Source organism: Tetrao urogallus (genome assembly GCF_951394365.1).
Source record: "Tetrao urogallus genome assembly, chromosome: 20".
NCBI classification, from domain to species: domain Eukaryota; kingdom Metazoa; phylum Chordata; class Aves; order Galliformes; family Phasianidae; genus Tetrao; species Tetrao urogallus.
In genome coordinates this window covers 8,078,574-8,103,523 of record NC_136833.1, presented here as the reverse complement: position 1 = coordinate 8,103,523, position 24,950 = coordinate 8,078,574, and the positions used below count along the sequence as shown (strand labels likewise).

At 41.3% G+C, this 24,950-nt stretch overlaps 1 protein-coding gene across 3 annotated transcripts in view; it reads left to right on the top strand.

The window, feature by feature from the left end:
* The window catches only part of BCAS3 (BCAS3 microtubule associated cell migration factor), a gene marked incomplete at both ends in the record, with an annotated part of 301,055 nt that overhangs the window by 72,605 nt on the left and 203,500 nt on the right, over window positions 1–24,950 (top strand). For all 3 annotated transcript variants that reach the window (XM_079545130.1, XM_079545129.1, XM_079545128.1), the window contains 2 exons: window positions 12,757–12,890; window positions 21,533–21,797. In XM_079545130.1, coding sequence (XP_079401256.1) covers window positions 12,757–12,890; window positions 21,533–21,797 — 399 coding nt within the window. The remainder of the gene's footprint in view (window positions 1–12,756; window positions 12,891–21,532; window positions 21,798–24,950) is intronic.

Genomic DNA, 24,950 nt, shown 5'->3' with positions numbered 1-24,950 from the left:
TGGTTATATTTGCTTTTAAGAGTAATTTTAGAGACTCTGGGGCTGTGGTTTTATTTTGGTAAATTGTCTTTACTTCGCCACATTTAAAAGAAAATTAGACCTTTTATTTGTGCTCGCACTGAGCATTAGTTGCTAAATACATTGCTGTCCACACTTGTGCAAGTTCTGTAAAACCATAGATAATGCAATCAAAATAGAATCCGTAAGGAAGGAAATAAGATCAGTGTTTCAGAAATCACTTCCATACAGATCGGGTTTTACATTATATTACCATTTCTATTAAGCACATTTTAGAATAAGCTTCCTCTCCACCCTGTTGGAAAACAGCATTTTATGGACACACCAAGCTTTATAAAACATTATATATGGTGATGCTGAAAGCCTCCGTTTCTATTTTAACTTCTTACTTAAATATGGAATGTTTTGGAGTTCAGTGTATAGTCTTACTAGTGTTTTGAAGATGATGAATAGTCAATTACTGGAATTTGGGGAGTTGTGTAGATAAAGGGTTTTAATACAAAAGTTGTAGCGTTTGAAGTTACAGCAGTTCTTTTCACCTTCATCCTGATGTGAAGCCCTGAAATGATGCTGGGCTGCTAAGCGTGCTGGGAAGCAGTGGGTTCAGCCTTTGAGTCTAACCCTGCAACTCTTCTATTTGTAACGCCATACCAGCTGTTATCAGGAGGCCTGGAAACACCCAAGCCCTCTGCTTTTTATCTCTGTACCTTTGTTATTTATTTTCACTTTTACTTTCGTAAATGTTTCCCACTGTGCTATCTTCCATCCACAAACGTGGGACAGTTTTTAAGATTATTTGAAGAAGGAACTTTCAGTATTTACATTCAGCATTATAGCAGATAGGTAGCTTCTGTTTATTGGTACGGTTTGGGGTCCTAAAATTAGGATTCTGTAAGATACAACTTCAGTCTGGTTTTTGACTGCCCAAGAACGTGCTTTCCAGTTGCAGAGGTTTTCTCACTGATACCTGAATGAAGCGCATTCTCCAGGGCTGAGGTTTTCAGCTAATGAACGTGTGCCAGGCTTAGCTGCTTTCTTGTCATATCTAGGAAAATATTTTATAATCAGTTATAGGTATTTCAGTTTGAAACAAAATTTACTGTATGTCAAAATTATTGATCATTGTACAGGTTAATGATGGTTTTTGGCAAGCTTTTTCTATGTTATATGAATGATAGCTGTGGTTTATAGGTTAAATTTCAGATTGTTGGTGACAGTTTTAATGAACACTTTAAAATCATATTCATTTTATTGTCTCTAACATAATTTCATTCTGTGCAATTCACTGGTTAATGGATAGTCTGTTCATTTATCTAGTGCACGGGTCAATAAGTTTCGTTCTCTCCTCCCTGTAGAGGGGAAGAAGGGCCAGATCCTCTTCTGCTTGCAGAGGAAGGTATGTTTTATATCATCTGCTTTCCCTGATGCATACTGTGTGGGAGCACAGCGGCAGCCCTGCGAGTGGAGGGTGCTGCAGGAGCGCAGGCAGCGTGTGCTCTGCTGTCTCCTTCCCAGGCAGCGCTAGCGGTTGCTAATAGGCTTTTATTCTTTCGTTTTTATTTTTCCCCATAGTGACTTTGTAAGCCTGAAGGGAAATTGCAGCCCACTTGTGTTTTACACCATGGCGTGGGCTGCAGAAGGAGAGTTTCATGTGAAAATTAGGTAGAAATGCCATTTGTAGGCTGTTGCAGTTAATTTGTACGTTCTGGCAGAGTAAGTTCTCAGTCAGGATTGTGGTGGAGTCAGCAGCGGTAGGACAAAAAGAGAATATGCTTTACCAAGCTGAGAAATCTCCTCGCTTTCTGGCTGCTGCATTTGTGCTGTAAGTGGGTGTCGGGGTGAATAACCTCCATGTCTGAAGTAAAATCCCCCGCCTCCAGCTGAACTCTGGTAGCATTTTTCCAGGCAGTGTGCTGTGTTTCTGCCAGGTTGCTGAGATACTTGCCTCTCGGCTCTTATAGAAATTTGAGACAATTAATTTTTGTTCCTAAAGCTGGCACCATTCCTTACAAGCGTTAGAGATGCCAGCTATCCACTGTGGCAACTAATCACGTGGCCATACTGCCTTTGATTTTCTGTATTCTTCTGTGCCATTGAATTGGGATAGTCTTACATAAGTGGAGAACAATTTCTGGCTTATCCCAAGAAGCAGAACCAGGCTCTCCTTAGCTGAAGATAATGTGAATCAGTCCTTCGCAGGACTGCCATACTTATCAGTTGTTTGTAACCTCCGCACAGAAGAGCACTTTGGGAGCTCTGTGCTGATTGCTGCAGTGCTTCTCAGACATGAGGTCTTAAGGGTGCATAAGTGTGAGTGAGGGGAATGTGAAAAAATCATTTTAGCAATTTATAGATAAAAGCAGAGAGAAGTCAGTCCTACATTTTAAATATGTTCTCTAATTTGGAGCATATCGATGTGTCAGGTTTGATTCTGAGGAACATCTTCTGTCCGTCTTCTTACTCTGCACTCTGTGGAAGCACGAGGTTAAGCACACCGATCTAGTGAATGGTTCTGTAAGCAGGCTGAGCTCCTGGGAGAGACAGAATGGGGAATGGGACGGAGGTCTGAATTCCCTTTTCCACCCATGTTCATCAGCAGCGCTGTGCCTGAGCGGCAGGCCCTGCTCCCACCTGCTTGGCATCGGGGCCTCCGTTGGCTGGCTAGCTGGCACAGCCCTGGGCATGGATTCCTGTGGAAAGCCATAGCTGCACAGTAATGCACTGGAATGGGGCAGGCCAGTGATGGATTGCAGCACTTCAGGATTTTGCCCGGTTTCTGCTGTTTGCTTTTGCTGTCCCCCATCAGTCAGACACCGTGAGGATTGCTTTGGGAGTCAAGTTCAGAGCAGAAGCTCTTGCACCTACTTGAAATGTAAATCATTTGTGTCTGTTACTGCAAGCATTGTCTTGTTTCTCAGTTACGCTGAGGAGGGAAGGCTTCACTGCCAAGAACTGTATCTGCATAAAATCCAGTAGGTGGCTGTGGGTAGCTGGGAAAGATGAGAATTATCCTGTGCTGGATTTTTTATTTTATTTTTTGAGAGCTTGTGCTTCAGTTGCCAATTTTGTTGAGGCAAGTAGCTAGACTTACAGCCTCTGGGAAGGATGTTTTGTTACAGAAGGCTGGTGGTGGTCTTCTGGGACAGCCTGTTTGAGTACAGGCTTTTCTGTGCACATCCTATGTGTGTCCACAGAAGTTTGTCAGCTGCAGGGTTCTGTCATGTTCTTCTTACCATCTGGGGGTGTAGTGAAAAGCAATATTTTTTGGTACAAGCTCTTGAAAAGAAAGTGGAAATACTATAATTATAACATTCCTGTAGCAATACTCAAATGCACCTTCAGTTTGGCAATAGCACAGCTTTTAGATTTGTAGGATGAGCCAGGTACATTCTGCTATATATATTAAGTAACATATATCAATAGTATTATATACAATTAATACATATTGTGTACAGTAGTGTAAATTCATACAGCTACCTTGCAAGTTTGGAACAGGGTGAATGTTTTGACCATGAAAATTTGTAAGTACAGCAGGAAAGATTTTGGAAGTAAGACTTGATTGCTGCTGAGTGTAGGGCAAGTTTATTAATGTAAGAAAGATTCCAAAGAAACAGGTTAGGAGAGGAAGAAATGTTCTCAGTGAAAAAGAAGTGGGAGACTTTTCAAGTTGTGGGCAGTTAATTGAATGAATAGTGGCACAATTCCAAGATGCAAGGAGAAGGGGCTAGAAAAAAAGTTTGCAAACAGTGTAGGAAACAAAGAGCAGAAATCAAAGCTATTGCTGCAATTTCAATCCAGTTTGTTACAGTAGGAGTGCTTAAAAAGAAAGGTACACTCAAAATGAATTGGAAGAACTTCAGGCTCATAATGTTAAGGATTGCAAGCTACTATGCGGTAAGCCAAAAGGTTGAGAAGCTGTCATCCACTCAAGGTCATGCAGCAAGTCTGTATCGGCGAAGGATGTTACACGGGATTCTGACTCCATTGCTGAAGCCAGGAAGTGATATTCAGACACTTTTTGTACTTAGATTTGTTAGTTATGGTTATTTAAATGTCAGAGATAAAGTTTATAATAGGTAATTAAAGACTAGAAGTGCAATTCTTGATAAATATCAGGTTTTCTTTAAAATGTGGTGAGTAAATTATCTGCTTTCCCAAAGTGTTACTCCTACCAGATTAGTGACTGAGAGCTGTGAAGTGCAACACATCTAAATTTTAAATAATTACGCTTCCTTGGCTACAAAAGCATTTTTCTGTCCATTAATAATGAGGAAATTAATGTTGGACCAGCAGTGAAACAGATGAAGCTGTATACTCCTTGGGATGCCTGACTGCACCTTTAATAGACCTGAAATTCCTCTGATTATTTAAATGTTCTATATTGAAATGTGATGGTGGCCTTGAGTTAATAGTTAAAGAGGTTTAAATTGGAATGTCCCTGCAAAAGGCTTTCCAATTGATCAGAGCAAGTGGGCAGAAAAATGCCTGATTTGATTGTTGGAAAGCATTGATAGTGCCATGCAGTTTAACAGATTTGGTTTTTTCTACCTCCTAAACTGTGCAATTGGACTTTTATCAAGCATGTAGGTTACTTAAAAGTTGGAGGTGTCTTTTATAATGGCACACTGATGTACTGAAGCACTGATTTCCTGCAACCAGGTCCTCATAGTGCTGGGACTTTTCTAACGAATGCAGCTTCCTTAACAAGTTTGCAAGATGAATCTTACTTTGGAACATCACCCTCCTGGATGTGTCATCTGGAGTAAAATAAGCTAACAAGTAGCTATTTAGTTACAGAATAATTCCTTGCTTTTTCTCTATTTTGACTTCCAATTTTTGACTTGAATTGTTGCCTTTCAAGACGTGTATTAAAAATAACAGAATGGCATCGTATTCAGTGAATTGCAGATACAAAGACTGTGTCACAGTATTGCACGTGCCTGGGCAGAAGGTGAAACCCCCTGATTTTGAAAGCTATGTGGATATCAATTCAATTCATATTCATTTCAAATTCATATCAATACGTAGCTTGAAAGCTTTGACAGGGGGTATTTCTTTGCAGCAAAAATGTAGAAAGGAAGACCTAGCAGTTTAGCACAAGGTGTGGTTTAAACAAATTGTCTTATAGTGAGTAGTCAGGTTGATGTCGGTGAGAATGGCCTCTTTCTGAAACTATTTCCATGTTTATTTTTATGTAGTTTTAAAATTCCAGTTATCTACATCCCTCCCTTGTTTTTTTCCCATTTTCCTTAAAAGCCACCCTGCAGGAAACCCATTTTCATTCTACAGACACATTCCTTTAAACCCACAGTTCTCTATTAAATAATCACTCTCCTTTCAAATAGCTGTGATTTAGGCAAGTATTGTTTTTAAGAGTCTGAAATAAAATCCCTCCTTGTTTCCTGCAGTTTTTGCCCTGGAAGTACAGGGAAGAGGATCTTACACCTGAGGAGAAGTGTATATGAAAGTCTGTAATGAGGGCTTCCTGTTATGTGGATGAAAGAGATGTACTGAAAAAGAGGGCTAGTGTTGTACAGGGTGTTAATTCTCCATTTTTTAAATTTTAGAAAGATATGATTATCAGTATTTCAAATTCATCACTACTTAACCTTTTTGAAAGCTGCATTTATTAATCCAAGCACCAAACCTATTATCTCTGAATTTACCCCCAGGCCAGAAAGAAGTGGTGCAGCAGTAGTATTTCCTAGCAAGTTTGAATGGAGCCCATTTCCTCTTTTAGAGTTCTGATATTTGGGAGGGGAAAGAACATACAAAACATTTCTCAGTCATCAAATTCACATCGTCGTGCAAATATTTTACTGCTGGAATGGTATGTTTGAATTGATTCCTTACTGCAGATAGAACTTACAATACTTGATATCCACCTGTGTACCATGATAGGCTTTTCTGATTACTGCCAGCACTTCTCCCTTTGTTATACATCCCCAAAGAGGGGAATCTTGGTGTCCTGTCCTTTCCTATATGCTGTTTCTGCCCTTTTTCTGTTTCTGTGCTTTTTGTAGTCTCAGATTGCCCACCTTCCAGATCAGAGGAGTTTTGGGGCTTTTGTTTCTTTAAGCTTAAAAATATTGTCCTAATCTACCATTGTTTATAATCTATTTTTCCATAGCTAGTTTCGTCCTACTGCATACAATCTCAACCTTCTTTACTGAAGGTTGCTCTGTTGTCACCTTTAAATGGTCAGCTAACTTGGTATAGATTTTTTTCCTCACCTTTTTATAGAAGTCTTGCATTTTATTAAAGTTTGTCAGTTACAATTAAAACAGGTGAAATTTAATATAATGCTGAATATATTGAAGAGACGTGTGGGCACTTGCAGAGGTTGATCTGCTCCAGTATCACTGGTGGTGAATATACTCTGTTTTGGTACTTCATGGGTTTGTAATTAATTCACAAATACGTTAAAATGATTATCAGAACACTCATTTAGCACAGCAGGCGTTGCTAATGAGTTGTTAATGCCCCTTAGCATTAAAGACGCACAAATATATAAAAAGGGTTGAATTATTTCCCATCTTGAATGTAGTGGCAAAAGCTCTGCAGACTTCAAGGAGGTCAGGATTTTATCCGCCCTCTGTAACATTCACTTTATTGTAATTCCAATTAAAAGAGAAAAACACAATAATATATTTCAGCAGTTAAATGTTTACTGCAGTCTGTGCGACTGGAGCAAAGCCTCAAACACCACTGTAATGGTGGTGGCTGTGGGTTTGTGTCCCTTGTGGAGGAGTTCAGAAAAGGAGTCTGTTCCCTTTGATCTTTTGCCCTCATTTACTCTGTTGCCCCCAGCGTGCGTTCTTTAGCTTAGGGAGGGAGAAACCCATCCTGCTCAAGGTTTACTATTTATTGGGCCATCAGCTGTAGTCAGTTAGCATTTGAAACTGCTGAGTAGGATTTAGCTCATAAAGCACAGTGCTGAGCCATCTGGTAGACATAGCAAAGGCCTGGTGGATTCCATACATCCACCCCAACCTCCAGATATTTGGATTAGATATATAACTGTCTTGATAGTGCTAAAGTGCAGAGCAGTCGCCAGAGTACACTCACTGGTAATCATTCAGATACAAGAGAACTCGTTTTCTGTTTCTTTTGACTTGCTGATTCTTAATATTTATCTTCAATTTTTTTTGATATCTTTATGCACTTGATTTTTCTTAGTGAATTACAATAAAGTCAGGGTTTCCTTATTTAATTCAGCTTTCAGAGACCAAGTGTTGTAGTGATGGCATTTATGTTATACTCAGAAGCATACAAAGGCTCAGGAGCACTAACAGTTGGGTATATTTTGATTAGTATCAGCCTCAGCGAGGAGTTAAGTGAGTAGAAATAAAGCTGCTGTTCATGGGTAGGTTGCAAGTTTCATAAAAACACAGACCGAATAAGCCTGGTCACATCTTCCATGGTTGGTTTGAGGCTCTTGGAAAGGAATAGCAGTGCACCCAGCAGTGAGAAGGGAAGGAAGCAGAGTGAGTGTGTGGGTTGTCAGGAGCAGCATAACAAGTGTGGTTCCTCTGAGTGCTCTGATGCTGGCCTTTGGAAATTACAGAGCATGATATCTCAACGTTTCAAGGCGTCTGTCCTCATGTTACAAATATACATATCTATCTGAGAAGTTGCTCTTATATTTTTAATACTATTTGTAAAATAGGATATTTATGCAGTGGCTGTGCAGGAAAATGTCAGAATTGCATACTTAGGTGTATCTGTCAATACCTGTGTTCTTTGTGCTATTGTATGGCTGCTTTCCTAAAACGTGTGCTCTTAGTGTTTTTAGAACAAATCCAGCACAGCTCGAATGCATTGCGCTGTTTGGCATGCAATTACAAAATGACATTGTTTTGGAAGGAGGAAAAAAACTGCTGTTCTGAAAGATGACGTTACTTAACGTGAATTTACTCAGGAAATGTAAACCCAAGGTGAAATTGTGCACATCTCATTTGTATGCATGTAATAAACAACAATGCAGTTCCATAGGTGTTATAAATAGGATGTGGTGGAGATGCTCAGGCTGCTAAGGTTTCTCAGATTTTATAGCAAGTACCCAACTGGATTTGCTGCTCTCTAATTTTGCCTTTTGGGCTAACCAGCTGACGCCTAGCTGAAAAGAGTTATGTTCCTACAAGGCCACAGAAGCCTTACTATTCCGTTTCCTTCGGATTGTGGAGGACTCTGTGTACCATCAGCAGCTCCAATCCCACCCTTTCGGCCAACCCTCATCTATCAAACCCGGGCTGAGAGCTAGCGAGAGGAAGCTCCCAGATAAACATACAGCAGCGCCTCAACTCCTAATCACTCTGGGCTTCCGCTTCCAGGCCCTATAATTAGAAGTCCTTCTTTTCCTTGTATTCCCAGTTGACGCAAATGCTTTTTGTGGCTTGGCACCTCATTTAGGGCGTGGGCTTAGTTTATGGCCAGGCCAGAGTCTGGTTTAGTCTTCTGATACTGCATAAATAGCTCTTAACCCACAGTCTACATCTGTACTGGTTTTTCCTTTTATGCATATATTCACTGCACTTTTTAATGTTTCTGTCCTGAAAGAAGCGCATCGTTTCCCAAACACAATGCATGGAAAGCAGGCAGGTGTGTGTCTGTCAGGTATAATGAAGGAATTTTGTTATTGTTTTTGCATCTAGGACATCAGGTCCCTTTAGACTGGGTTTTAATCATCTCTGTGGATTTGAAAAACCACATAGTAAAGCAGTCATTAACTTAAACTAACTGTACACCTCACATTACGGATTAAAATAAAGTCAGCTTTGCTGGGAGATGCATACTAATTGCTGTCAGCTTGGTGCGTAGATTTCCGTGGGTTCTGTACATGTAAGATGTTCAATTGATTTCAGATGGTATCTTTTAACCAGGGATTAATGCCAGTTTGAAAAATAAGCAGGAAATCCTTGAGAATTACTCACTTCTCATCTATGGTTATTCATACATGAAGTACTTTGTACAAGAAAACATTTTGGAATGAGCTTATGACAACTTTAACCCCTATTTCCGTCTAAACAACCTCTTGAGAAAACTGTCACAGTCTTTGAGAAAGTGGAGCTGAAGTTTCCTGCACATGAAAGAGAAAGTGAGGTCGGTGCTGAGTCCGGAGGTCAGGTGTCAGTGGGGTGGGCAGAGGAACGCCATTGCTGTGCTGTAGGAATGGAAAGCTGTGATTCTCTGTATGAAGCAATGAGAGGTGGAGAACACCACGCCAAAACATAGCTCCCATCTCCTGAAACGTCAGAGATTTAATGTTTGAGTAACAGTAGTGAGTAAGATGTTTGAAAGTACAGTTTTACAAATGGGTTTTCTTTTGCACCTGTGGTGCTGTGCTTGGGATCTCCGTGTTGAATCAGCTCTGCAAGTGTATATTTGTCTTTCAAATGCAAATGTTTGTAGGAAGTCATCTCCTTTAGCTTTCTGAAGAAATAATTGTTAATAGAAGTGAAGGGCCTGCTTTCTTTTGGCTTTCATCTAATAAATTGCATTTAATCCAAACAGTGGCAGAAAGAAGGACTTTAGGTTAGACATGCAAAATTGCCAAGTCAGACGCTGCTCATTTTTTTATTTTTAAGGCCATTTGTTTACACCCACAAATACAGCCTCTCTCACCTCAGTACTCCTTCAAGCTAACAAAAAAAAAAAAAAAAAAAAAAAGCATATGAAGTCCAAAATACTGCAAGGCAAGGACAGCACGTTACTGTGGAGCCAGGCAGTATTTACCTCATAGGGCAGTGATCAGAATTTCAGGTAGGTGAGCATGTTTTGCCACTTAATTACTTAATTTGTTCAGACACTGCATTTGTCATTGAAGGATGAACAGGTGCTCCTGGGTGCTGTACTTGTTTGCCTGTGTGCTCCCAAACAGCACCCTAGCACTGTGTGATAGAAATTACAGAATTGGAAAAATACCTTTGCAAGAAGCAAGGTGAGATTATATCAGCCTGTGGGCTGCAGGATTTATCATTCCATCTGCAGACACCTGCATCTCCAGCCAGGATTGGAAACAGTGCTACAGAGCAGAGTGGTGTGGCAGGCAGTGCAGTGTGGTGATCCCTGTGTTCTCACTGCTTCCTAATTATTACACCGCTTTCTGTCTCCAGCTCCCAGGCAGATTGTTGGCTCATTCCACCATTTTTTTGTGTTTGTGTGATGGCAATGTGCCATGTGATGGGATGCACGTGAACGCTGCGCTCAGATCTCTGGGTGCATTCTGCACGTGCGTTTACAAAAGACTTCTGGACAAATAAGCCTCCAGTTTTGCTGAGGCTGTCTGCAGGCTGCTGAGAGAAGCCCTGTGGGCACATCTCCTCCAGCTTCTCTTTCTCCAGGCCAGAGGCCAAGAGGACAGAAAGCACACTCAGCTTCCCTGAAAAGTGGTCTAATGTGTGAGGAGAGGCAGACAGAGGGATGCAGAAAATAAATACTTTAAATTAGGTCTTTTGGAATATCCTCGCTCCAGTAATAGTGTCAGCCTAATTCTAGTGCACAAACCCTTCTATTTGCTTCCGACTTTCTCCACTGGTATCGCTATATATTATCAAGGACCGCACACTTCACTAGGAGGGAAGTGTATCTTGTGATGTTTCAGAACAGAATTAATGCAAATTGTGTGCATAATCCCACACTAAAGACTTGGCTCACTTGCACTTAAGCAACTTTAGCTGTATTTCCTATCAACACAGTCACTACAAATCAAGGAAATTGCCAGTTAAGCCAACATTAACATCCAGACCAACCTCGACTCACATGCCTTACCGCCCAAACACAATACCCAAATGCACTCATGGATTTCTGAGCTCCGTAACAAACTCTCTTTCATTTCTAACATTCGGCACCGGGGCAGCAGCCTGGAGTAGTAAAGTATGTCTCCTGGAGAGAATCTTGCTGAGGTCGGGTTTAAGATATTTAAGATTCTGCGTATGTGTGATTTTGAGGAAATAAATGGCTGTGAGCAATGTGGGTGGCCGCGCTCTGCATGAGCCCCACCAGCACAGTGGTCAAGCTAAAAGGAGCTTCGTAGGCAGATCTGTTTCTACGTGCAGTTTAGATTTCTCTGCAGTTCTGTACCTTTCTGCTGGCGTGAGTCGTTCTTCAAAGTATTGATATTCACAAGTTTCTTCTATCTCTAAGAGCTGTGAGGCACTGCGGTCACCCACAGGGTCCTTGCTGGTGCTGTGTCAGTGTCTGTGTCCCTGGAGCACCCTGGGGGATGCTGATGGGTCCGGAACATCAACATTTTGTCTCCAATCTGAGCTTAAAGGCAGAGAGATTTTGGAGCTATCATGGAGGAAAAGTGCTCAGAGAGTGACCCAGTGGTAGGGTGCCCTCGGTTCTGCTGAAAGATTAATTAATCTTAACTGAGATGATTCCCTGCTGCTCTGTATGTGAATTTGCTTTTTTTCCCAGTCTAATTCTGAAATTTTGGAAGTGGCATGTACCAGGCTTCAGTGATAACATGTGGGGGGTTTGGAATTTGTACTGGATATATTTGTTAGGCAGCAGTGAGTAAAATAGAGAAAAAAAAAAATATGAACCATGCAGTCGTGGGTAAATAAATTGAGAACATGAACACTCCTTTATGACAGAAGTAAGATAACTGTTTGTCCTTTGAAGAGGAGTCAGGTAAAATGTGGAGATCTAAATTCTCTTCCTGGAGTATAAAAGGATTTGGCTGTGTTTAAGTGGAGAACCAATGCAACATGAACTGTGCAGAAAAATCCTGGTTTCCTGTAGTGAATATGATACTCTGAAAATTATTTAGGAGGTGCTTTAATGTAGCTATTAACATGCTTAAAGTGTTTTGCATCTGATATTGATAAAGTTAGATGTTTATTTGGGGTGATAATTTCCATAATTTTATTAATAAGCGAGTTAATATGGACATTTATATGCAGAAAAACAGGTATGAAGTTTGCTTACTGTATTCTCAAATTACGCCATAATGCCATACTTCCTTATGCAAAAACATTTCTTTGTTTGGTATAAAAACATAATGGCATGTTGGCTTTCAATATGTGTTTGTAAATTATGAAATGCGTTATGGACTGCCATGCAGAGAAGAAGAAGTAAGCAGCATATAGAAGTTACTGTGATTCTGCTGCTCTTCTAATTTAATCATTTCAGTACATCCATCAGTGACCCGTTTTCAATGAAGTTAGTACCTAATTTAATATTTCACTTGAAAGCTCTCAACTCTGATTTGCTGCCTTTCCAGCCATAAATCAGACAGTTCCTTTCACATGCGTTTGTAAAAAGATGCTTCTTCAGGATTGTTTTGGTATAGGTTGTTCTAGCTGTGTTTTCATAGCAATTCTGTGTCCAAAACTAATTACTGTGGAAACACCAATCTTTTGTATACAGACGCTTTCAATGTGAAGAGCACTTTTGGTGATTCCCTGCAGTGCTCATCACTTCAGTGCTACACGTTGGTCACTCAGACTCCCAGTGTGACTTGAAATTCTCACAGGTTCCTCGGTTGCCTTTCATAGCTTTGTGCTGTACTTCTTCAGCAGTGCTGGTGTTGTATGATGTAGGTTGAAGTTCTGTTTCATTTTTATGAAATGAATCTCTTTAAATTCAGTAATTTTCCTGCAACTGTTTTGTTTCCAGAAACCACAATGTAAAGCACTTCAGCTTTTTAGATAGACGTTCTTAAGCCTCTTTTCAAGTGTTTAATCTCTTGTGCTTTTCTTTTTTTTTTTTTCTTTTTTCTTTTTTACCCAGGGATGTTGCTGGTCACTACTGACACGTTAGGCCATGATTTCCATGTTTTTCAAATACTGACACATCCTTGGTCATCATCACAAAGTGCCGTCCATCATTTGTATACACTTCACAGGGGAGAGACTGAAGCCAAAGTAAGTGGAACTATTTGCTGAAGAATAATCCCCAGACACCTTATACATTTTGTGTATGTTGGCACTTTAATGTTTGTTTCAGCACAGAAAGAGCCTTTCTTGTGTTATAGCCACAAAAAGGATAAGAGCACAGCGTTTAACCTGGACAATAATAAATTCTTGCCCTTTACAATGAGGTGCTGTCAGATTTATTCAGATATGACTCTACCTCCAAAGAGCCCAGATTATTAGCTGTGTTTGCACTTAACCTTTTCTCATGTAACATTTGTCTAGTGCCTGTGAAGCAACTGTCAGGGTTTGCTTGACTTTGGTGGTAAAAGCCAAAGAAAGGCGACTGGAGAGTTGAAAGCAAAAGTTAATCCAAAGACTGTAATTAACTTTTATCTACACTTCAGCAGAATGGGGGAACTTGCTGGAGATTGGAGGGATACAATTTTAACTTTCCAATTAGAATCGCATTCCTAAAGATGGGAGGTTAAACTGGGCTTGCTTATAATAAGGTGAAAAAACCCGAATGCACATTTAAAAAATGTTCAATAAGTTGTTTCAGTAAAGTTAAAGATGCCACTCAATTGCTATTTGCTAGCATTGCTGTGACAGCAGCAGTGTGATGTATTATGGCTGGATCCTTCACTGCACTGCTTTTAGGCATCAGGAGAGCTTCACCTTTGTAGCACTGAGTAACTGTTGAAGAACCTGCTTTAAATACATAAATAAAAATGTCACCAGAGGGTAAGAAATGAGTATTGCACTTGCTGATGCAATTACACACTGAAAGCACAGACTTGTGACAGTCTGGCAGATGTAAGCTAGTGTGACAGGGAGAAGCCTTGGGCACTTTGATTGTGACCCTGATACTGGAAGCCTGGGTGGCTGTGGTACCCTGATTACAGTTGCTTCATACCTTCATTTTTCCTATGGGTTGTACAGTTGCCCTTAAGTTTGCCTTACCTTTAGCAAGCAAAGATGATAGCTTTATTTAATGCGGTAGAGGCTGATAATATTTCAGTCTGTGTGAATTTAAATTCCTGGTAGTTTAAAAGGGCTTCTGCTACTGTGCTGGCAAAATGTAAGCACTGTAACAGGCAGTGGTTTCCTTCCTGCATAGGGAGGAATAGCCAATGTGAAAAGTGAGATGAAATTAAACGAAATGGTTCTTTATGTGGGATCATACATATAGTAATTATCTCGTAAGTGGTTTTTATAAATAAAAAAGGGCAAATATTGCAGATCTGTGTATATAAATGCTTTGTTATCTACCAGAGTGTGATATAATGTCTTCAGTGTGTCGTTCTTGTTTTGCTTCCATAGAAAAAATTGGAAATGTCCTGTAATCAATATTCAAAGTATCAGTGCAGTCAGAAGGAACAAAGACGTTCTTCTGTATTTTATAGCTGATGAATTTATTTTTAAAGGCGTACACTGGAAAGCAAACATTATGTGTTTTGAGACTAAACCTTTATTGATACAAGTCTCTGGGATATAGCGTTACTGTCTGTGTGAAGGTATTGTGTTAACATTCTCAGGATCAACATAGTAAATTTTTTTCCACATTTGCCACATAATTTTTATTTGGGACACGAACAGTATAGCTTTTGGAATGGTATAAAACAGAGAAAATCCTAAGCAGTCCCACGCATATTGATGGATTTTACCAATCCCCTGATAATTGAACTATCCAGCAACAATATCACATTGGTACATAGGGTTCTCAATACACATATTTAAAACATTTACATAATATGATGCATATTTCTGCTTTTGGAACAACAGTGCTTTCAGTTTTGTAGTAAGAAGGGCAGTGTGTGGTGCTGTTCTTTTGTTCCATAAATTTCATTAGACAAGAATTTTGGAGGCTGCTCAATTTAAAATTCTCACTGCAGATATTCTGAGAGACACACGGAAGCCTCTGTACCTCCTTTCTTGGGCAGAACAGCATTTATACATTTGCAACCAGACTTTTTTCCCCCTGGTTTGAAGCTAATTGTGAATCAAGGCCAATGGTCTTAAAGGTCACCTTCTGTACTGGAGCTATAAAAAGTTCTAATTTTTGTTGATAGACATGAGTGATTATCAGTGTCAGAATTTGTTTCGTTAGTTCCCGTTATAAATTGCTTAAACGTCATCATATGTCCTTGTTATACGTGGTAGTTGAATATCCATACTGAAATAATCTGCTTTCGTATGTGAGATTCCGGGCAATAGTGCTTCACCATGTATTTCCCCAAATGCCCCTCTTCCCGATGCATGACTTTTTTTCTTGCTTTTTGATTAGTTTGCATGTTTTTAGCATGTGCTTGCCACCAATACTACAAAGCCATTCAGCTCATGGACAAAGCACTGGCTCAGCATAACGGTCCAAGCAGCTTTGCATCACTCTGAGACCAAAAGTTTGGGAACGGTATGCATTGATGTTCCAAATGTTGAGGGGTACACCTGGAGTTACAGCAGTGCTTGACTCCACGCATCAGCCCCACAGCCTCCCCTCCTGCAGGGTTGCCCCTTTCCCTCCACCCTGGGGGTTGCTGGGCAGGCAGGGCTCGGTGTGTCCGTCTGTCTGCCAGGAAATCCGCTCTGTCCTTTGTGCACAGGAGCACCTCAAGTGGATTACACTGCACACTTAATGCTTATTGAAGAAAAAGAAGCGAGTGTTATGATTTAATAACGGTGTTTTCTGATGGATTCGCTGAGCTCGAGCAGTGTCTCTAAGTCACCAACATGTCTTTCTGCTGAGTTAGATGTATTGGTTGTACTCAGTTCCTGGTAAAGCCCCTGGCTTTTTTGTGTGACCGAGATCAAGATGGGTTAAGATGGAAAATGGACCTCTGTCTCCTGAGGGAATTCTGAGGACAACAGCCTGGAAAGAATGTGAAGTGCTCTGATACTTTGTTGGTTTGAGTGATGGGAGTCCTAAGGTCACAACTTTCCAAGTTACTTTCCTGCAAACACAGTCAGAAGCCACTCTGTCACTTAGGCTGGATTAAGATCTTTTAGTCTTTAAGACCTACTTATGCTTTAGAATTTTTTTTTCTAAGGAGATCAAAACCTGGTGTGTTTGATGCACTGTGTCACATCATGAAGGCCCATTGCAAGTGCTGGTTGCATGTAGCCAGACCCGAGGGAGAACTGAAGCCTTTAGAGAATCCACGCCGCACAGTTCAGCTGCAAAGGGAAGAATGTGTGTGCAGCACACCTCTTGGTTAAGGGTACTTTCCCTTGCCTTGCAGTTCTTGCATTGTGAGTCAACACCTACTGCACTTGTTTTTTTATCCAAGAGTGCATTAGAAAACTTTTAATGAAGGTATAGCTTGCTCTGAGCCAAGGAAGTTCATTTACTTGCAGATGAAAGTTAGGCTGTCACCTGATGATCCTTTCCTTTTGATCTTAAATTGTAAACAGAAAAAAAAATCCCCGAAAACAGTATTATCTCCACCTAGAACAAATAAACGTAAAGATAGCATCAGTGGGCCGCTGGCCAGGGCCCTCTGTAATCTTTTACGCTGTCAGACTTTTGTTATTCTGACTCTCCAACTGCTGCTAGAGCTGACTGCAGGCAGCAGAGGTAAACAGAAGGAATGATAAAAACATTCCAGCATGGGCTGCCCCAGAACATGGGCTGCTTTACTCTTCTCTGCAGAATGCAGCATGTGTTCATGCTGTGGTTTCATGGGGGTGCTTCAAACCTGTGTCACATACCGTGTCCGGGTAGCATTGGTTAGTTAGCAAACACTGGATATCAACCTCGTGGGTGGTTAATAGAAACCTCTTCCTGTCTTGTGACATGGTTATGTATTTGCAGTTGTTGAAATAGTCTCTGGAAGAGAGATTTTCTAATTATTAGAAAACCTGGGGGAGTCATGAAATAATATTGATTTAGAGAAGGTGATCAGTCTTTGATGGAAGCAGAGAAAAAAGCTGAGCAGTCTGAGGGCACGGAGCTCCGAGCTCAGTGTCAGTGCTTAATGCAGAGCAGCTCCTCTGCCTGAGGGACCTGGTGTGAGTGCCATGGTGTGCCCAAGTTCTGCAGGGCTTTGTAGGGTTGAAATCAGTTTTGAGTGCTGAAGGAGACAGGGTTATGTCTGTATGGGTCTGATAAATCAGATCGTGTGGCCCATGACTGTATTATTTTTTCATTTGTGTTTGTTGTCATGTTGTTCCCTGAATTTTCTTGACCAAAAAAAGTCAAATGCAGACCAGTTCTTTGATTAATTTTGGCTCTCCCCCCCCTCCACACTGCTGCTCTCTTGTTGTATAGCACCGGTGGTTTCTTTAATTTCTGCTATCTCTCTGCTCAATATAATTCAATACTTAAGTCATGTCCTTCAAATAATGGTATGCTTCCTGTGTGACACTGCACGATGTGCATGCAGTAATGCTGCTTGTGCTTTATTGTCATTTCACTACAATGTTGAGATGCAAGTTAATGCAGTGAAGTGCACAAGGATATACATATTGCTATTGGGGCAATTTACCATGCTTGAAAAGGAGAGATTAGGAAAGAAAGCACCAGGAAAATAGAAATGATTTTCAATTGCTGTTTCTTGTAATTGCTATGAAAATACATGGTGCAGAGCTGTGAGCTTTGTTTTCTAACTCTTGCCTCGTGCACACATCAGTGGATGTGCGCAGGAAGGACACGAGCCCCGGGTTGGCAGCTCTGCATCACAGCTGAGGGCTGCAGACTGCATTCAGCTCACTTGTCTGTGCCCCATAGCTGCTGTGACAGCCCCTATAGCTCCTTCTCCTTCAGCAGAAAAAAAGGGATGGTATAAACATAAGCGCGGTGCAGCAAGTTAGTACAATATTAACTTTCAGAAGACATGAAATCCAGAGGCTGGGTATGGGCTGTCAGTCATTCCCAGGGGTAGTGGTAAACAAGGTCACTGCTGTCCCATGCACTTCCTTGTGTAATCAGCCATACCTCTGGCTATCCCACTTTAATCAACTGCTTTTAAAATAGGTTTTCTGTGGGCTGCTCTTGCTTCTGGTTTGCTTTCTTCCAGTTATGGCTTAAACTTTAAGTATATATATATATTCTCCAATTAACATTATGTCTATATTTGGACAAGCTGTGGGAATAAAGAAGGAAAGATAGCAAAAACTTCTGTGTACTTCCGTTGTGTGAAAAAGTAAATGTGTCTCAGCTTTGAAGCCTCAGCTTCAGATATTTCCCTCCAGGTTTTTATCATATCAGAAATAGCTGTTAGTCTTGGAAGCAGATCTTCAGTGGAGCTGTTGGTAAATGACCTATCCTTGCAGGACTCCACATATTGCATTGCCCTACGGCCTTACTCAGTTCGGACTGTGAAGAAATAGTCGTAAAGACAGGAGGAAGCACTGATAATCTCACAAAACTACGTGGTATTGCAATTTAAAGTATCTTAAGTACTCCTGAGCTAAATAGAATCACGGGTCTGCGTTGCCTTTTATTGGCATGGACGGAAGAGGACAGATTAAATTCTATAAAGGCACGGGTATTAAATCTGAGGTTGACCTTGAGCTAAAGAGTAAACTTTGCATCATGAGAGATCTAGTGTACTTTGTAGTTTATTAACATATATCTGTAAACACTATGGGGTCTTGATTGATCTTTGGTATCTAAACATTACATCATAATTAACAACAAATCCAGAAATATATTATAAATACATGAAATAATAGTCCATTAACCTAAAGGACAGCAATAAATTGCAACGCTTAGCATAAACTTGAAAACCACTAATGGGCCACTGTGCAGCTTGTTTATACAAGGAGCAGTCAAGAACTCTGCACAGTGTGCAGTAACAGTGTGGTGGATAACAGCAAGTCTGATACGATAATTTATATATTCTTTTCATGACACACACGGCTGATTTTTGAAGAGCATGCTGCAGTGAGCGTTCTCTGGCTTGGACTGCTGCTTTCATCCAGGTCTGCTGAAAAGGAGCAGTGGGCTCCTTCCCATCACAGGACTGTGCCCTTCTGGTGCTAACACACTTTAACCTGGGCCTTGCATGAAGCTGGAAGTATTTTCTGAATTAACTCCTTGAACTGTGTGTGGTACTGTTGCTCAGCACGTACCTGTGGAAGTGAAATTAGGCCCATTTTGAGACAGGTAGGAGATGCTTGTGTACAAAGGCAGCTTCCAGAACGCAGCTTGTTACTGCTGAGCAGGCTTCGTAGGCGTGCTTCTAGAGAACTTTGTTCATTTCACACCCATCTGTCTACACTTCTTTTCCCCCCCAGTGTGTCTTAAAACCCCATTCTTAGCCTCAGTGCTTTCTGTTTACTGAGAGTCGTCAGGACCATGGAAGCCCAGCCCAGCTGTGGTGTTCGTGGTCGTTATTTTAAGAGGACCTTTTGGATGACGGTGTTCCAGGCACATTCTTCCTGGAGATCAGGAATACTTTTCTGTGTGATGTTTACATTGAGAAAAAACATCCTGCTACGATTGTTTCCCAGTTTCTTGGCTGGAGTTGTCAAATGCCAGGGCCTTTGTATTTACATGTATTTATTTTTTTAAACGGCGTAATCCTAAGGATGCATGCTGACAGCGGAGTATTAATATGGAAACATACATTTCTGGTACGCAGTACAGTGAGATACATTTTCTTCTTTATCATCTCATAATTGGAAGCTGCATCTAAAATGAATACCAAATATTTGGCAGCCAGTTGTGTGTTCAGAAGGTCAGCATCTGAAGGCAGACGTGGCTGTTCTTCATGTTCTTACAAATTGAAGATAGGGCCTTTGATAGGATTGGAGATCTATTCCAACAGACAGTGATTTTATTGTGTTAAGGATCTCCCTATTGTAACTGAGGATGGTGATTTGTATGCAGTTCTTACCTTTGGTTTGGACCAGTCCACGTTGCCTCTTCACACTGCAGGTGTGCAGGCAGTCCTGGTGCCGGGGCTTTGCTCAGACCCCACAGCTTTGGGGTTAATCCCCGTGGGGTCTCTAATCCTTTCGGAGCAATCTGTGAAGGTGAGGCACTTTGTAGACAAACCAGGCTCTGAGTGCTGTGACTTCATGTCAGTAATACCACAATCACCATGAGCGCTAAAGCTGCCAGATTTCGGCTGGTTGTGGAGCTGCATCATTAGCAGATCATTTGGGTGCATCCCCGTGGTTGAAAGGAGCAGGTGTGTAGGTGTGCTTTGTAGTTTTTCCACGTAATGTCGATGAAGCACTTTGTTGGTGGCAGTCTGTCAGCCAAATATGGTGTCACAAGTCACAAGGCTGAAATCCTTTTTTATCTCGGAGGCTCCGGGGCTCGGTTGGAAACTCGCACTTTGATGAATACTTGCAGCTTTTGTCTGGAATAGCTGGAGTGCATTTCTGGAATATTTGTCAAGATTTTATCAGTGTTTACTCCAGTTTGAGTACCTAGTGTATTGTAAAACTGCCTTCAGTGAAATCTTAAAGAATTTTATTTAGTTTATGCTATATAGTAATATAATGAAAACTAATCCTTCATCTGTATGTTTGTTTGCCGTGTTAAATCCCACTTGTGTATGTGGATCTTTTTAGTCAGCTTTTACCTTTAAAAACATTGTTGGAAGGATTGTTTTAAGACTTCTTTTCTATGATAAATCATTTTAGCCTAGACTACTTGTTTTCTTGAGTTGTCTGCCAGTATGGGGCTGGAAACAAAGTTTAATCTCTCTTTTAAAGCATTCCTTCAGCAACAAGAATTTGCTTTCCATCAAAGTGTTATGTAAAGCACACTTAAAAGGGAATTATATCCTTCTGGACTTCATATCTGAGATCTGTACAAGCAGTAACTATGATAGAAAATATTTAACTGTATCACTATATTTGCTTCCACGCTGACCATTTTAAGCTGAAATTAAGGGTTGCATTTTTCAAGTGGTGGATAAGAACTAGTATGTGTAAGAAGAATCCTAACTGGGGTCTTTCCTGGGACTTCAGTAGCTGATTAATGAAGATTGTTAGCTGTAAGATGGAGTGATTTATATTGAGAAATTACCAGAGTTACTAAATTTCTTCCTGACTAAATTTTAAAACCTAAAAACAGCATTAGTCCCAAGATATGGAATGGATGGTAGTTCCCCTGATGGACAAACTGAGGGTAGCAGGAGACCATTAGAGACAGCTTTTGAAAATACTGGGCATTGATTTTTGGTTGCTTAAGTTACATGGTACATAGGACATGGTTTTTCTGTTAACTTTAAATACAGTTTTGGGTGCCAGTGTTTGCCAAAATCGGGCTCAGATGTATTCTTTCTCTTGTTCTCATCCTTTCCTTTTCTCCTTTTTGGGTAGTTCCTAAAATTCAAAGCAAGAAAGCAAATAACAAAGCATGTAATTGAAATGATTTCCCAGTTCTTTTCAGAAGTAAATTCTATTTGAAAATTATGCCAAGCTCTCGTGGCTTTAAGTAGTGCTTTGCATCCTGGTTTGTTTTGATGAGTTCAGGCCTGCTTATAAGAAAAAAAAAATCAGAATCTTTTGCTAAGTACTTATGATTTGGAACTGGGCATTGTTCTGCAGCAAGGCTCACTTGGTATCGATGAGAAAAAAACACTTGGTGGGTGTTTTTAGTAACATTCCCAGTAAAGATTTGTCTTTTAAAACATGTCGCTGTTTCCTCGTGTGCGCCGATGACTACATTTGCATTTCACTTCTCTGCTCTCCAGGTACAGGATATCTCCTTCAGCCACGACTGTCGCTGGGTGGTGGTCAGCACGCTTCGGGGCACTTCCCACGTTTTTCCCATCAATCCTTATGGGGGACAGCCCTGTGTCAGGACACACATGTCACCGCGGGTGGTGAACCGCATGAGCCGCTTCCAGAAGAGCGCAGGGCTGGAAGAGATCGAGCAGGAGCTGACATCTAAACAGGGAGGCCGCTGCAGCCCTGTTCCAGGCCTGTCAAGCAGTCCTTCTGGCTCACCGCTCCACGGTAAACTTTTTATCTCCCTGCTATGCTGTCAGGAAGCCTTTCCCCCGCTCTCATTAATGCCCGTGTCCCCCAGCACATTTCAGCACTTGGTGTGTGGCTGCCCGACCCCAAGAATTTGGTCCCTAAATATCGTTGGACCTGTTGGCCTAAAGACCTTCGTGGTCTTCCAGCTTCAGAGTAATTGCTAGAAACCTGAAAAACAGGAATGCTGAATTTACTGGAGATTGCAAGAATTGATTAATTTCCTTCTGTTTGCCCATGTAGATTGTGCCACTAAAAACTGAGTTTCATAAAATGAGGTGCAGAAATATTTGAGATATGCAGGTTTTATAGGAATGAGTCAAGTATAAATACTTAGGAAAGACAGTTCAAGTTTTTCTCTTTTTTTGATCTTGCAGGGTGACTGCTTAATATACCAAGAGAAAGAAATCTAAAGAATGTATCTATAAATCCTACTTCTATGGTGGATATGTTTTTCATGGTAGTGAAAGGGAGCCTCTAAAATAAAGGCTCAGCAGTCATCATTGTCTCCACTTCTTCAGTTTCTCCTTTTTGTTGATTTGCCTTCTCTTTGATGAGGTCTCTACTGGCAGCCATTTGTTTGCCTTCAGAATCAGCTGCAAACGTACCCCCTTCTTTCTAGTAAGTCACAGCTTCCATTAAAATGAGAGTTTAAGTATCAGTTTGGGACAGCTAGCCACATTTTTTCCTGTGTAAAGGTATTAAAAGCCACAGGGAACAGTTCCTCTTGCCTAATTACGTGTAGGATAAGAAATGCTTGTGAAACCTCAACTATGTTCTGTCACAGTCCGCATCTTTACTGCTAGAGATAATCCTTGTGAGATTTCTGAATCAGAGGAACACATTTTTATACATAGACACATCTATGCAGCAGTGTGGACAACAGATCTTGGAGGACAGACAACATGGAGAGCACTTGGGGCCTCCTCATAGACCAGGTGTGTTTGTGGGCCAGCTGCTGCTAATCCTGCTGTTATTTCCCTAGCATTACAGTCGCTTTGCTGCAACCTTGGGCCAAACAAAGGGAACGTTGCGAGCAAAATCCTGGCTTGTTATCTTTCTTTTTTGATTCGCAGTTATAACCCCTCCATGTGAACTTGTGATTAAGCTTTGTTCTTGTAAATATTTTCAGACTTCAGATTTTGTAACATTTTTCTCACTTGTTTTTTTTTTTTTGTTGGTTTTTTTTTCCCCTCAGTTTCAAAATGGAACTATTTGCTGTGTATATAGTAGGAAAGCAATTTATTTACATCTTGTTCTGAGTCCCCCACAAACTGTTTACCCACACAATGTAAGCCTTCGCTGGGGGTGGGATGATTTCATTTCCAAATGAATCATAGTTTGGCTTTGTTCTCTAAACTGTTCAATAGAGGGATGATAAAGAGATGTTTCCTTGCACCTTTTATAGCTAACCCAGATTTTGTTTGGGTTCTTCTGCCTGTTAATCTGTTAATCCAGCAAGGTTGTTTTTGCCATTCCTTTGAGTTGCCAGAGTGTGTTGTCAGTAATATCCAAGTTTGGTTGACATCCTTTTATGGGCTTTTTCTATTGTAAGACTGTCACGTCAGCTGGTTGTGGGGCTGGAATGGCAGTGGAACGGCCTCATGTGACCCCTCAACTTGTTTGAGATGGGGGAGATGGCGCTTACCACCTCCCAGGTACACAGCGTGCACTGATCAGAGAGCAGTCAAAACAGATCCCTGCCCTCAGTGGTAGGCGTGTGTCCCATGGAGTCCGTGGGGCTCCATTCTGACCTTTCTGCTCTTGTTCACTGCTGGATTTTCCAGAATCAGAACTAACTTTAAGCATAGGGAATTAAGCATACGTTGGAGCTTTTGCTGCACTCCAGCAGCGACTAGAAGCGCTCGGTAATATAACTTTGTCTGATATGTCTTGTCATTTAAGTGGGGATTGAAGTATGTGTTTGGGTGGGACAGCTTTGCTGAAAGCACTCATAATACACAGCCATCCCGTTCTGAATGCGTTGCCTACTCTGAATTGCAGTACATCAACTTAGAGCTGTAAGAAACGAGCTGTTCTGTGCATATTGCCTTCAGACTCCAATTTCAGGAATATTTGAGTATAGCCCGCTTTTCTTGTTTAACTTTTAAGTATCAAAAGAGCCCTCTCACTTTGCCTTCATTACGATCGCAACAGATTAAAATCCAGGCTTGAATCTGGAGCTTCGATAAACACTCAGGCTGAGATGCTTTAAATATTTTCATGTTACTTTTCACTATTTCCCAGAGTGGAACTCCTTTTACTAGAAGAATTCTTATGGGAAAGCAGAGCTGAAGCACTGACATCATCAGCCCTTCCTGAAAAACAGATTGGTTTCCTTTAAGTAACACTCACTTAAGAAACCACCTATTTAGAGAAAGGCAGACAAAAATAGTTTCAAAGAAAATTAACTGTATGATAACTTAAGGCACTGGAGGGCAGATCCTTTGCAGTGTTTGAGAGCAGGCACTGGAGAAAGGTTGCTTCTGTTAAGGTTTTGGTTTCCTCCTTTTGCAAATCCTAATCTATCTACAGAAAACCTTTGTAACACATGGATGCAAACAGCAAGGCGTGCTGCGGGGCAGCCCGGCTTCGTGTCGTCCCTTCGCCGTTCCCGTTTGTTCCAAAGGTGGCACCCATCGCCGTGCCGCCGCACGCACTGCCCCGCGCTGCCGGCAGGGGGCGCCGCGGCCCCGGCCATCCGAGCGGGGCGGCTGCTCCGAGCGCTGCTGCCCGGCACCGCGCCGTGCCCGCCTGCGTCCCGCTCTGCTCGCCATTCGTTGACTCGTGCGGGATCAGCTTTAGAAGTGAAATTATTCATGCTTCAGGATAATTTAGAGTGCGGCTATGCATCCCTCTTTTTATGCTGCTGGCTCTTAGCAAACTCTGATGCGTGCTCGTGGTTGTTTGATGGTGGGTGTGTGAAACACCGAATGTTATAAGAATAGAGCTTTTCATTAACTCGGGAAGAGTCATAGCTCTCCAAATCCACTGGGCAATGGGCTGCCTGCAGTGATTGCATTGGTTGCACACGCTCGTTTGGAGTCTGTCTGTACAGGTTGATGGCAACTGAAAAAAATTACCTGGTGGGAATTTTCTGCTAGCAACTTCTAGAATCCATTACTTCCGTCT